This window comes from Grampus griseus (genome assembly GCF_964374135.1).
Source record: "Grampus griseus genome assembly, chromosome: 2".
NCBI lineage: Eukaryota > Metazoa > Chordata > Mammalia > Artiodactyla > Delphinidae > Grampus > Grampus griseus.
In genome coordinates this window covers 100,806,352-100,822,144 of record NC_139018.1, presented here as the reverse complement: position 1 = coordinate 100,822,144, position 15,793 = coordinate 100,806,352, and the positions used below count along the sequence as shown (strand labels likewise).

The window sequence follows — 15,793 nt, the reverse complement described above, 5'->3', positions numbered from 1 at the left end:
AGTTTTCCTCAACAATATGCCTAAGACTTAGCTGGGACAGTCACTGGCTGACTGTGATCTTCATTTCATTCCATTCTTTGGTCTTTCTGCTGAAACTGAGAACTGAGTACTCACAGCTAAGAAGTTCATTTCAGAAGGATGGGAGCTGAATACTAACTCACCTGACATTCTTAGATTTTGTCAGTTAATAACTTTTGAGGGTAAGCCTGGCAGAAACATCTGCATCTCCACCTCCATTAGTGATTGGGGAAGGGGTGGATATAATAGATGATGTCTGGCAGACTTTTCTCAGCTGTGTCGTCTAAGAAGGCTATAAAAACTGAAGGAAGACCTTGATAGACAAACTCAGCAATAGCCTGGGCTTAGTTGCTGCAGCACTGATGCTGCTTCTCAGACTAAGCCAGACTCACCTCATGTTTCAGAACTCTCTTATTCTTGGTTACCTTGAATTATTTTCCTTTTATTTTTGCGGTACGCGGGCCTCTCACTGCTGTGGCCTCTCCCGCCACGGAGCACAGGCTCCGGACGTGCAGGCCCAGCGGCCATGGCTCACGGGCCCAGCTACTCCGCGGCATGTGGGATCCTCCCGGACCGGGGCACGAACCTGCGTCCCCTGCATTGGCAGGCGGACTCTCAACCACTGCGCCACCAGGGAAGCCCTTTTCCTTTTTAAAGAATATCTCTGGCAGCTCTGAAGTAGGCAGCATATTCCTAGTGAATATAATGGAAGCTACTTTCTTAACTAAAAGCTTCAGGGCAGTATCTAATATTAGAAACAATTTTTCCCTCAACAAGTTCTTTTAAAATGCACTATGTTTTTACATGGCTTTGGAGGACTGGATTTTGAAAAATCTCTTTTCCAACTTATATCCAAAGTTGGTAAAAACAACCTCCCAAAGATAGAAGTTCCATTTCATATAAATTCTATATTTATGTGGGAGGAGCCAGAGATATATCATATATTGTAGCAGATAAACTGGAAAAAGGAGCAGTGGGCTATTAACAATGAAGAATTAAAAAAACGATTAAGAGGTGAGGACTAAGAATTGCAAATACTGCAGGCTGAGACAAGCTCAGGATTCAAACATACTGATTTTCAAGTCATTCTTCTAAATAAGGATAAACAGTATTTCAGCAAAGTAATAATTTATACTTGCAACAAATGCTATCTTATAAGTCTGTTAAAATTATTTTATTACTACCACTAATAGTGATGACAATATTCCCTTTTATTTCTAGGAATTCAGTAATTTAAAAATGCTTTCACATTTATTAGTTTATCAATAGCAACAAAAGCTAATTTAAAAGGAGTCTTAATTTCAAGATCTTCTGATATTAAAAAAAAAAATGTTTTTAAGACATGTGGGCATCGTCACCTATGTTGCTGAAAACACTGTTCTTAGGAAACCAGGCAGCCTTGTTTGATGTTTACTTCAGCAACTCCAGAATGAATATAAATGGCTGTCTGATATATGAATGTGAATGTGAAAATCTGGAACCAATCCTATTTTACAGAACACAAGACTTCAGCATTTGGGGCACCTAATTATTGCGATGATAGGTGAGTTGTAGCCTTGATCACACGGCTTACAGCTAGAAATCTGTTTCATAGGAGAATATTTCACGGCATGCAATGAATCTTAAAAACCATGCCATAAACATGCAAACACATGGTTTCAGTTAAATAGCAGATTCAAAATGAGCTTCATTCCTTTAAAACATAATTTGTATAAAAAACAATGTAAGACATTCGACACAGAATTTTTGATGTGCATGGCTGCAGAATTTTACTTTTTTCCTCCTTTAAAGAACTACCACGTTAAAAAAAAAAAGGGATTGAACGATTTTACTCTCTTCAGGGATTAATCTAAAATTGTTTCCTTTCTTTGTCACTTAAATTACAGTCATTCTTAAAACTACCCCACATTTTTCCTTCATTTGGGAATAAAGCTTAAATTTGGACCTGTACAAATAATATTAATTTGTTCTACTATTGAAGGCTGGTTCCAAATTATAATAAATAGCTTTTCTAGACCAGAACCCTTGAAATTCAGTCTTGCTTTATTGCTTTTGATATTAAGACTTTCTACAACTGTTTCAAGGCAAAAACTGTTCTGCTAATTATTACATATCTGGAAAAAAAATCCAAGTTTAAGCGAAAATGATCTCTGTAGAAAGTTTCTGCTTTTTGCACATGGTCATAGTAGGATTTTAAGGGCCAATGCTCAGCCAATGACCCTGACCAAGACAGTAAAAGAAATTCTTAAAAGCCACTCTACCTTCCTTCTTTACAGAAAGAAGGAACCTCTCTCCCTGAAAGATTTCATGAAAAACATGTAGGACAATACGCATTAGAAGTTATTTCCAAAAGGATGAGCACTATTTTACCATTGAAGCAGGTCGACTGCTTGTAACAAGGCTTGATCCACCATAGTTTGAATTGAGGCTTCCAATTGGTGCATTATGGGATGGTCCCAATAAACTGTGTATATCACTGTGACCAGCAGGCAAACTGGTGGAAGGTCCCACGGCATGGTTCCGCAGCACATGGATAGCATCATCCAGTCTGTCCAAACGATCCTCCATTCGAGATTGCTGTAGGGATTGAAAAAAGACATGGAGGTTACTGATGTTATCTATTAAATTCATTAAACTGCTATGTTTCCTACTTTGGGATATAGGGAAGGCAGCAAGTGAATATGCAATATCAAGTAGCTTCAAAAGAAACTACCTGTACTACGAATCAACAATGAAAGGAAGGATATTTGTAGACTATGCTAAATTAACAAAGCTTCAGAAGCAAATCACTGCTTCATAAAATCTATTTACCAGTCTAGCATGAGGTTATTTCTTTTAGCTTCTACAAAAGCTGAAGGCTACTCTACTGTGTCTGATACTCAATTATCATTGATAAAAAAGATAACCTGTACTTTAACACTGATCTTTGAAATGAGGGCAATTGGGGGAGGGTCTTCAAATCCATCAAATTTAAGTTGTAATTTTGTTTTAAGTGAATATTTATAATACCTATCTGAAATGGTGACCACATCCAAATGTGCTCTTTCACAAAACTGATGAAATGATATTATCTGTCTGTGAATATACACATGCCCCATACACAAACATATTAGAATTTAAGAAAATAAAAGCACATGCCAGTAGAGCTCTTTTAAAAAGAATCACACTCAACAAAAGCCTATTTTTACATATTGTTACAAAAACGAAAATAGTCATTGTTTGATTTTAAAAGACTCTGGAGTCTGTACAGGCTTGATGATTTTAAACGGATAATAGGAAGTATAATTAATTGAAACACAAAAAAGGCACCATCTAAAAGAAATAGTACCTCACAGACATCCTTTAAGAAGGACATTGCATCTTGCAAATGCTCGTGAAGTTGCTGCTCAACTCGATTTTTCTGGCAAAGTCAAGACAGAACAGGAGGCAAAGCACAGGTTAAGATTAACTCCAAAAGAGATGAGGAAATAGCTGATGTGCATGTCAGCATAACATGTTAGTAAAGTTAACGCGGAGACCTGCAAGATCTACTTGTATTAAGGTATGAGAAGGCTGGGATTTAACAGCAAAGTTATAAGGTTAGCATCTAAGTAGCACACATTGCTTATATTTGCTTATATGTGAGAAGAAAACTTTCCTTTAATTTAAAATGTTCTGTTAGTCACAGAAAAAGAACTTTTCTATTTGCAACCTGGAACTACTGAATGATAGCATGACTTAACATTCCATTAAGTCATCCTTATTTTGTTTTTATAATGCTTCGTAATTCTGTGGTAAGCATAGAAAGGCAACAGTAGTTAACACCCTACCACAAATTCTTCACTCTCAATACCTAGACAGGCTCCTTTATTCTACTGCTTTGTTTGTCAACGGTTTTGCTTGTACAATTTACATAATACATTCTTTTTTAAAAAAGAAAACATGGGAAACAATACTCTTCCTGACAAAAATAATTGATGCTACATTTAAAAATTTTAACAGAAATGTAATAAACTATACACAATATCATCATATGAGAAAGAGTAAAATACAACCATTTTGCAATGCTGGACTAATTTTCTTTTACTTGGTCTGTGTGTTTTTTTTTCTTCTTTAAATTTCCTTTACATGTAAACATAAAATTATAGTAAAATTAAACCCTAGATCTGTCAAAGAAACAAAAATCCCATAACACTATTTTAATACCAGCTGTCCTGAGACCAGAAGCCTGATGTTCCAAAGAACAGATGGTAAAAGGCACACCCAATGTGTCTTATATAGTTCAACTAAATCAGGCCATTTGTTAGCAAAGAATTCGTGTGTAATGCTATCCTACTGTTTTTTCACTGTTACTCAAGATTTTCTGGGAAAAAAAAAAGAACTCCACACTATTAGATAAAAGAGACCTTGTATGTTTCTCAGAGGCTCTTACCAGGGAGTGGAGTGAGTTTTCATAGCTTGGGGATGAAGGCGCTTGCCCTCCAGGTCTGGGCCACTGACTGGTACCTGTTAAAACAAAACCCAAAAGCACCCACACACCTTGGTTAACTCAGTGATCTTGATAATGTTCTAAAGGAAAGGGTAAAGATATATTGTAAGTGTGCATAAATTTATGTGAAAATTTTTGTTCAGTCTTCAGCATGTTACTGGCTACTGATAAACCCAACATATTAAAATTTTTTTTCATTATTAATATAACTGTGTAGGGAGTTGAGAAAAAACTATACTTTGAAACATAACTACATTTATGTTTGCATGTTCTTCACACTCTGTCCAAATGCACACATATCTTGAGAAAATGTACTTAAAATATGCTTAATTTAAAATTCTGTCCCTCCCCCATATTTTTAGTCTTTATGATCATGCTATTAATGACTTACATTAATATTCACCTGATTCTCTATATCATAATTTGCTTAACCACCGCTACCTCACTGCTAGACGTTTTGGTTGCTTTCATTTGGCTATTATGAATAGTAACTGAATATCACTATATTATGAATGGTAATATTGTGTTTTTTCTTTTGGGGAATATGTCTAAGGATAAATAGCATTTCTAAGTTAAAAGGTATGAACATATTTATGATCCTTAATTCATAAGGCCAAAACTGCTTTCTAAAGGGTCATGTTAACTTGTGCCTCCAGTAATGCACAAATGCACCAATTTCAAATGATTGCAAATACATTTAGGATTATCTGCTAAAAATTTTCCCAACATAATTTACACCAAAACATATTATTTAATTTGGAAAATATCATTATGAAAATTTTGTTAAATGTTGTTTACTCTTCAACTTTAGAAAAGTGGCAATATAATAAAAAAAGGAGACAGAAAAAGCAAGGAGACAAGTTCAGAACAGAAAGAATAAAAAGGAAAAAAAAAACAAGAAAAAATAAAAGGGTTAATTCATTCATGTATTGGGGAGAATGCAGTGTTTTAAAATAGCTTTAGGGACTTCCCTAGTGGTCCAGTGGGTAAGACTCCACGCTCCCAATGCAGGGGGCCCGGGTTCAACTGGTCAGGGAACTATATCCCACATGCATGCTGCAACTAAGAGTTCACATGCCTAAACTAAGAGTCCGCATGCCTCAACTAAAGATCCCACGTGCCACAACTAAGACCTGGCACAGCCAAAATAAATAAATAAAATAAATATTAAAAAAAATAAAATAGCTTTAAATAGCTTTAAAACAACCAAAATAGCTTTAAAAAGAAAAAGACAAAACAAATGATTGAAAATCTTTACTATTTCATGACTGTGCATTTGAAAGTAAGTTATGTATAGAAAATGATGAAGACTTCAATTAAATATATGGTTTTGTTCTTAACAAATCTTCAGTGACAAACTGAATTATCAATATATTAGAAATCTGAAGTTGGAGAAGGTTTACTTAATGTGTCTTGTTTATTGCTAAATGAAATTTTAAACTATGTTCCACCAGAGCTTGTTGTTGCAGGTTAATTCGCCATATTTAGGAAACTAAAAACTTACGGTAAATTGGAACTATTATAGTTCACTTTAGCTGAGTAACCTAGTAACTGTAGGAATAACTGTATTCCTAGTAACTGTACAAAAAATAGCCACTCACAGTTTTTTGTTTTTGTTTTTATTCTGCCTTTATGAAGCGAATGAGGTAAAAGATATGAATGCACTCACTCTGTGAACCTAAAGGTCTTTTTTTTTTTTTTTTTTTTCTTTTTCGGTACGCGGGCCTCTCACTGTTGTGGCCTCTCCCGTTGTGGAGCACAGGCTCTGGACGTGCAGGCTCAGCGGCCATGGCTCACGGGCCTAGCCGCTCCGCGGCATGTGGGATCTTCCTGGACCGGGGCACGAACCCGCGTCCCCTGCGTCGGCAGGCGGACTCTCAACCACTGCGCCACCAGGGAAGCCCCTAAAGGTCTTTTTGACCATGAGATATTATTATTATTTCTTCCTGATGATAGATCTATCACGTAATCAATGAAGAAAAAAGATACATAGACTTTTGTAATTCTGGCCCACTGATGGCTCATTAGCTATGGATAAGAACTCTGGGGTTGTGAATGGAATTCAAATTCTAGACAGAGACCATAATGCTATAGAATACCTCTGACACTAGACAGATCTGCATCTTTGTCTTTTTATAAAACTAGTACATGAGTAAAATATACAGATTTATTTAGAATCATACTGGTATCTTTATCTCTAGCTTGTGATCACCAACTGCAGCATTATTACACAAATAAGGAAAAACAAAAGTACAAACGCTAAAAACCTAAGGGGTTTCCCAGAGAATAGGTTATTTCCCCCCTTCCTTCCCTGTCACCTGCTATCTGGTGGTAGACATGCACAGAGGTTTTGGGCTTATACTACTTCCTTCTGTTAGATAAGGGCAAGCTTTCAACTCTTTATATAGTTAACAATTTTTGTAATTGCCCTGAGCTTTTTAGTGACCACCCCCAAAAGCTAGCTGTTATTCAAGGATTATAATAAATGTACTTGATATCAAAATTTATTGACTATTTCCAGAGAACAAGTTAGCTGACAAGAGAATCAAATTATTTGGCTAGAAAATCTGGAAAGGCCTTCTTTCATCACTAAATCTAAAATTCACCCAGTGTTTCTGATCTGTTCTCACTCTGAGTGGGATTCAGTAATATGCCACCTAATAAAACTGGTTAATAAATTTAGAGAATAGATAACATCATTTTGCATGGCTGAGAGAAATTCTTAGGACTATTTACCATGCATTTTCTTATTTTGTTAGCTGTTTCCCTTTGTAATCTCACCCTAAACTCAAACTTTCATGAGATACTCCACACTTGGAAAAGGTTGAATAATCCTAAATGTAGCACTGAATGCTTTGCTTTCCACAATCTGGCCCCAGTCAACCTCTCCACTTCCAATATGTGAAAAGAGTTCATAATCAGTCATCTCAATGACTCTGGATGAGCAGGTCAGGTACTTTCTTACATCTTGATCTTTGTCACACTTTCTTCTTTTATACTCAAAGTTCTTTCTCCTTTATACTCTCTTCATGAAGTACATCCGAGGAACTGTAGTTTAGAGTAAATTCTGACGGTTCTATTTTCATGTGTTTATCTCTATTTTCTCAACTAAACTGAAAATTTGCTGAAGTCAGGTAACTGCTTTAACACCAGGCATACTGACAAATGATAAAAATAAATATCTCATTGATGAAATGAGCCTAAACTGAGGAATCCTTTCTCCCCTATCTCCCCCTACTCCCTCTTTATTTTTATTGTGAATGTTCTGAAGATTGCTATTGAGTACTGCAATTATTAAACTTTTATTCACTGATATTCTAGAAGGAGGTAAAGAATTGCAAAGAAATAGAGCAGGAGCCCTGACTGGTCCAGGAACTTGCCCTGCTATGGGCTTTATACAAGATATCCAAAATCCCCTTATTATTTAATCCAGTCCAGACAAGAGTTTCTCTTCCTTTCAGCCTAAAGTATCCTAACTAAAACAATATCATCATCTCAGAAGCTTCTTTCTTGTAAGCATTTTCTATGCAGGAATGTTATGTTCTTAGTCTGAAAAGTTCCCAAGGAAAATGAGCAGGATTTAAACAAGAACGATGAATGCCTTAGAAACTGCCTATGTTGCTTTGCACCTGTGCAACTATTCTTACAAGGTCTGTCCTGAGTCTGACTGATGCTCAGGCATAAGGAAGAGGGCAAGTGTAGAGCACACATAGTGGGTAGGAATTTTTACTCTAGATGATAGGCTCCTGCCACACAAGGTACAAAATAATTTGTACATTATTATATAGGAGCTCTGGTTTGCTCTTTTTCATTTTTCCTTCAACTGTGAATACTTTATCGCCCATTGCTTTCCTTTTTTCCTCCTCTCTTTCCATGTCTGCTCTGCCAGCCTGGGGTGTGTGTATGTGGGGGTGGTTATAAGAAGAAAACACTAGATACAGGAGATGAGACACAGAGATGCACCTGTATAAAATCAGTCTTTGATGCCATTTCAACAGGAATATATGAAAATATTTTTCTTTGAGTATGATTGCAGAACTGAAAAAAGAAGCCTATTAATACCTTCATTACACAATTTAACCTTTCACAGATCTTCATTAATCAGCTGAATTAAAGGTGGAAAGAGGATATCATCCACTAAACATCAAATAAAAATGGAGAAGGGAAGGGTAAGCTGGGACAAAGTGAGAGAGTGGAATTGACATATATACACTACCAAATGTAAAACTGATAGCTAATGGGAAGCAGCCGCATTGCATAGGGAGATCAGCTCGGTGCTTTGTGACCACCTAGAGGGGTGGGATAGGGAGGGTGGGAGGGAGACACAAGAGGGAGGGGATATGGGGATATATGTATACGTATAGCTGATTCACTTCGTTATAAAGCAAAAACTAACACATCATTGTAAAGCAATTATACTCAAATAAAGATGTTAAAAAAATAAATAAACAGATTCCAAAAAAAAAAAAAAGGAGGAGGAAATGTGAGATTTTACTTTGGACCATTATTTTTTGAAAAATGTCTAAGTTTCTGATTCTTCATTTTACTGATGTCCCTGCATAGATGCTGAGCTCCTCTGCTGCCTGCCTTCCCAACCAGTGTTAATGGAAACCAAGGACACTTTTATCTTACTGGGCTGGGCAGAGGAGAAGAGGCAGTGGGAACATACAGTAAGGGCCAATATAGCTACCTGAGATGAGAAAGTGAAACAGGCTGTGGCAAAAATGACACTGATAATTTTAGTAAAACTCTGCCAAGAGGGTGAGTATGGTTAAAGTTACATCATTCTTCCTGTAATTTCATCCCTCTGTTAAACAACAACTTTAAGTCAATGGGTCTTTCATAGTCCTGTCTATGTGGGGAACAGCTGTTCAGCTTTTACTAGACAGCTGAAGCCATGGTGTCTGAGAAAGTGGCAGAACCCACTAATAGCTGAAAGCAGCTGCCAGCAGTTCATCATTTCCACACTGGAATGCTTCTTAGCAGAGTCACAAGGCTAAATCACAGAGCACAGGTGATAGCCAGGGCCCTGATACACCAGAGCCTTGATTTTCAGAAACCCTGAACAATGCAAAAAGGCTTCACAGCAACAACAACAACGCCACATGGACTGAACTAGTGACTTTGATCAGGAATAGAGAATCATTTCTGAGGTCAACCGTTGGAGGAAAATGGCAATTTTTACACAGTTGTCTAATGTCTTTTCCTTAGAACTAATACATTTCTTCTTTAGCATGGTTTTTCTCCAAACACTGCTCAGGAAACACATTCCAAGTTTTATAGCTTAACAGATCAGATCCAAGCATCTTCTTGTAATTTGATTTATTCCTAATAAATCAAAAAATTCCTATTTACAATAATAATAGTTGTATCTCAACAAATTTATAGTGTAGGATAGTATCTGGAACTTGTTAAAACTACTGTAAAGAAAAACAGGAAAAAAGCAATGCAAATCTGAACACTTATTTAACTCCACTAACAATATTCATACACATTCACAAAGAGTTCTTTTCTTTAGCAAAAAAACCCTACATTATCCCCAAGAATATATATATATATATGAAATAATAACTCAGTGGACTTAAAAATAAAGACAAACTAGTGCAGAGTTTTTCATTTGAGTCTTATACATGGTACGTGGAAAATACAGAGAATAAGGAAGAAGTTATATATACTTCTAAATAGGTTATTTTATTTTCTATGTTAGCTTATCAAAATTTTTGATTCATCTCCTTCTCTATATTTTACCTTCATCCCAATTGCTTAGCCTTATTTTTTATCCTGTTATAATAATTGTTCTTAGAAATTATCACAAATTATTTTAAGAATCAGAGAAGATATGAACAAATAATTCAAACAGGAAATACTTCAATATTCTCCAAAATGAACTCAGGAGAAGGCTCTGTTTACATGTTTTCTCAGGATAGAAATGATTTTTTTGGTGTGAGTTTTTACTATATTTTATTGAAAAATAAACTTCAAATATTTCCAAGTAGCCCTATGCATGTTATCAAGTAGTTAGATAAAACAAAAGCCTACCTGTGAGAGGTGAGGGTGATCCAACTGGTGTTGACGGATTTGATGGAAAACTACTGCTGGTATGGTCAGGAGAATAAATCTAACCAGAAAACAAAAGATATGCACATATCAGTGTGACAAAAGCAAAAATATAAATCTATTTGCATGGAGTTATTTCTATAATCTAAGCTGCCACCCTTAAGCCTCAGAGTGAAAAACTGTTTAATCAATTTTAGAACTATTCCATTGCATAAAGGCTATAGAAGCCCCAGTTTTAAAACTCGGATTAAAAAGTATCATATATATTCTAATACGAGAGGAATAAATAGATCATACCTATTTCTTTATTATCCTAGTTGAAAGTAATTTAAATTTCTAATTGCTAGAACAAAAAAGAGAAGTGATAAAAGAGAAGTGACTATAAAGTCAAGTCTGATAAGCAATCTTTCTAGAATATACCATCTAAATAAATTTTATTCATTAAAAATAATCTTAGGAAACTGTTACCTTTTGAAGAGAAAAGTCCTAAAAATAGTTTTAAAAGTCAAAGAAAGTGATTTTTAAAAATAGTTACCCCTTATTTCTTTTAGAAAGTTGTTTGAGTAACTACATTTTTGCCAAATTTAGCTCCTAATGTTGTGTGAGTGTTGTAAAAAAATCAAACTTGTTTTCAAAGGATATTTTGTCACCCTTGGAGAAAGTGAAAAAACCCTGAAAGTTCTTAAAAAAATGTTCCCCAAATAATCTGTGGACTTTACCTCCTAAGAGGTAACATATCTGGATGCATAAATTTTGGTATTTTGGCTAAAGGTTTTGTTGCAACACTTTATATTTATTTCATATTGCTAAAAAAAATAGTGACAGAAATTCATTCAAGTTTACATAATTAACCATTAAACATTTAAAAAGTCTCTTTAATCCACGCACCAACGGTTCCTAGGAACTCCTCTCTAGGACAATCCCATTCCTATAACAGGCATCATAAATCATCTTCACATCTCAGCACTCAGGGCAGACAAATCAACTTATTTGGAGAAACTGTGGTCAAATATTTTAAATAGGAAAACTACTTGTGGGTGCAAAGTGTCATCCAATAGAAATAATCTTGCTCTGAGTAAGTTTAGAGCTCTAATAAATTTAAAGAGGCCCAAATTATGGCATATATGGGGTCTCAGCACTGGTTTTACAGACAGTATAATACGTTGAAAAAGTCAGATACTAGGACAGGCTCACGTAAAACAAAATTCCACAGGTCACAATCATCAAACATTAACAGCTTTCATTTTTTTTTAAAAAAAGAAGATAGCACCAATTAAATTGTAAGCATTGACTACAAATGAGTATATCTATACCAATTTGTATGATGTTACTAAATGGTAACTGGAAATCCCTTTACACACCAACTCTTTCCAAAGAGCCAGATCTAAAAGTTGTATATTCAGGTTGGAAAGTCATTTCATTTTATTAAAAATTTTTTTTTGCCACGCCAGGCAGCTTGCGGGATTATACTTCTCCGACCAGGGACTGAACCCAGACCCCCAGCAGTGGAAGTGCCGAGTCCCAACCACCGGACCGCCAGGGAATTCCCAGGTTGGAGAGTCATTTTAGAAAAGCACAGTTATCAAGAAGACTTCAAAAAACTTTATGGGAAGACTTAGTAATAGGGAAGTAGTATGCTATAACATCAGTGTTGTTGGTCTTAAAGTTGTCAAAGTTGTTACCTTTTAAAAGTTGTCACTTTTCACACCTGTGAAAATTAGCTAAAGGTCACATTTTGGTTCCTAATGGCTTGCATACATACAGTGATTTATTTCAACCATAAGTAAGTTAGATAACGTCACTGAACTTCAACAAAAACATATCTCAACATACCCTTTTATTTTTGTAAATCACTATTTCTCATGTTTATGATTCAAATAATTATAACTTTTATGAACAACTGATGCTAACATATGAAATATGTCTTGACTATAATACTGGTAAGGGAGGGTAGGGTTGATAACACTGATGGTGGGTGGCTGAGGAGTGAAAGAAGTTCCATTTCCATGCAAAACTTTGATTATCATAAACTAGACTAACTTGCTGACTTTCAATTTCCTTGACCATATGAATTAATCGCATGAAAGCACTGGAGAAACAGCATTCCCTGTGTATCATACCTCCTGCTTTGTTTTCTTCATACTGCTTACATTAATCCCTAATTGCCTAAATTTGTTTACTTGTTTATCATATGTCTCTTTCACCCTTTTCCCTAATGAAATGCATGTTCCAGAAGAGCAAGGACTTGGTCTTATTCAGACCAATGTGAATTACACAGCATCTGCAGTAGCTTCCATTCTACAACAGTGCTGGTAAATAAATACTTGCTTAAAGAATGAATGATATCTTCCTTGAAAGAAGTTAGCATTTGGGTATCCCTTTTAAATCCTTGGATGTATAATTTTTACCCAGGCTCCTTCTCTCTTTTACTCTCTTATACAGTTCACTTAATGTAGGTTTTCCAAGAGCTCCAGTCTCAGTTTTCTTTTCTATTTACCTGTGTTTCCTCTCTTTGTAATACCATTCTTTATAAAGTATCAACTATGACATCCATGTGAATGACTCCTAAGTTGACACCTCTATCCTCCTACTGGTTGCTGGACCTCTCCATCTGAGCATATCTTTCTTTCATCTCAAGCTCAGTATGTCCAAACCCAAACTTTGCATCACTGCCCCAAGCTTCCCACCCTTCCCATCTCTACTGTTCTGTTTCCTCTATCTCAGTTAGCACCAGTATTCTCCTGGTCACCAAAACCACTCTCACTCTCCCCTCCTTTCTCCTGTTCCTCCACTCTTCCCACCATAGACACCAATGCTCACAATTCTCTATAATGTTTATGGGATGGGCATACATCATTCTCACTGCCATTACACTACCTTAAACTTTTACTAGAACTTATGGCTGGACTATTTAAGTCTTTATATTTTTAGTTACTCCCCGCTCCTTTCATCCCATACATAATTGACTGAGCTATTGTCCTCAACCAGTTTTGAACAAATGCCATATAGCACTTCCTGTTGTCTACTAAATAAAACAGAATGACATTTGACGTATTCCATTATCTGGTTACAAAAATATCTTTCTACCTTATAACCTACATAAAGCATTATATCAAACAAAATATTTTTTTCATTTTCTGAACACAGCTTGTCCTTGCAAAAGGCTTGTTTCTTAACTTCTCCCTGATGGAATTCTGTAACACATCAAAGCCCAACTCAAATGTAACCTCCCCACTTACACTCATTTTCACTTCCCTTATATTCTTAGTGTAACCTGTTACTTCTCTTTGGTATTTTACTTCACACTATGCTCTATGTTACCATTTTTCTATCTTCTCTCCTTGACTGTAAGCTCTTTGAAAGCAGGGACCTTATGCTGTTCAACACTGAATTCATCATTGTCACTGTTTTGCACAAGTAGGTGCTGAATATTAAAAAAAAAAAAAACTTGAGCGATTAAATTGCACATGAAATTCGCTATAATATTTTTTGATAAAAAAGCAGAATTCAGTAAATAGCAGTTTATCTCAGCATTTATACAGTGGGGTTCAGTAACAGTAATACCCAGGGGAGAAAAAGATACTATTATAAAGATGAATTCATTTACAAATCAATTTTACGGTATAAGCTTTGAGAACAACAATATGGTAAGGTTCCAATATTTCTGAGAATTAGTGTTGATGTACTAAGCTGTCCATACCACAACATTAGGCAGGTATGGGCTTTTGAGGATATAAGCAGGCTATCAACCCTTATTTTCCCTGATAACTCTGCCATTACAGCGAAATAATCCCTAAGCACGTGAAGGACTGGTGACAACTTCCTTATCTCAAAGAGGAAGTTTATACTTTAGAGTCATTTTCCAATGACTACCTTGCAATGACTAAGCAAAATGATGTCATGTATAAAGTGGGTGTGGGCTCCTAAAAATCACTGTGAAAACAGGAGAAGCAGTACCAAAAGCATATCAACATATAATTTCTGGTGTTTTTATCAAAAGCACCTTCTCCATTTGTATAATAAAAGGTATTTTCTCCACTCACTCATCACATTCCCTGGTTCTATTTTGCCCTAAATTAAAGTGATGACAGACAGAATTGTTACTAATACTTTTCCTGAACTGACAGATAGCCTGGCAAATTACAGGACTTTTTCTTGTCCCTTTTACTTTCATAAAAAGAACATGTATGTGGGAAGGGAGCAACAACATTAAAACAGCAGAATAATACAGCCTTTTAGATCACAGATCATGTCATTAAACTTCACTTCTGCAAATTTATTCTATTACCAAATGACATACAAACTATGCTTATTCTATAGAAACTGTTGTGCTACTTTAAGAAATTCTAAACATAAGGCTTTATTTGACAAAGAGCATTCTAAATCAGGAATACATTACTTTTTGTACTTTCTGACCTTAAAGAACCCCTAACATAGATGTTTCAAAGAAAAAAAAAGAGAAGGAAAAAAAATCAGTTACTTAAAAAATGGGGATGGGAGTGATTTAGAATCTAGAGCCTAAACACAAAGTAAGAACTCATTCTACATGCAGTCCATGGTCCTCATACTGTTAAGTGACCAATGATGAATAACTCCCAATACCTTCTGCCAGGCTTAAACGGTAATATGCCTCATTTTACTGCAACAAATGAGGCTCCTCCTCCTATCAGTCATGGTCTATTCCAATCAGCAGGGTGCCAATAAGCCAGAAGCTAATGAAAAGGGCTTCAGACAAAAAAGAAACAATGGAGTGCTCCCAAGCCCAACCTTGGAACTGCAAGCCCAATTTTTTAAACACTACAGTGCACATTTCAGTTAATCTTTATTATGCTAATGTTATTGAGCCTAAGGAACAAAGAAACTTATTTCATGAATTACTTTTAAACATCAACTTCCCTGAATTTTCTTTTCTTTTGTTAGAGACTACTGACCATTTAACTATCTAGATTAAAACATACACACACATACACATACACAATACACACACATACACATACTCTCTCCCTTTCCTTTGCTCTGAGGTAGAAATCAAAACATAAATTATCACAAAGAAGTCTGATATAATCAACAAAGTTCAACAGTCTTCTTGTTTGATCTCCTCTAAATTAAAGACCAAGTGTTTTGATATGGTATTAGGCACTGAAATAAACCAGATGTTTCTTCTCTATATAACTCTCCACGGGCACAATCTTAAAGGGTTATTGTCTGGCAGACGTTCAGGGAAACACAGAAATGGCACGAATATCCAGA

The 15,793-nt window shown here is 35.7% G+C and overlaps 1 protein-coding gene across 11 annotated transcripts in view; it reads right to left on the bottom strand.

Moving 5' to 3' along the window:
* Positions 1–15,793, bottom strand: part of TCF12 (transcription factor 12) — a 381,119-nt gene that overhangs the window by 28,642 nt on the left and 336,684 nt on the right. For all 11 annotated transcript variants that reach the window (XM_082648173.1, XM_082648177.1, XM_082648178.1 and 8 more), the window contains 3 exons: positions 10,526–10,604; positions 4,430–4,503; positions 2,389–2,595 (listed from right to left, as the gene is read on the bottom strand). In XM_082648173.1, coding sequence (XP_082504299.1) covers positions 2,389–2,595; positions 4,430–4,503; positions 10,526–10,604 — 360 coding nt within the window. The remainder of the gene's footprint in view (positions 1–2,388; positions 2,596–4,429; positions 4,504–10,525; positions 10,605–15,793) is intronic.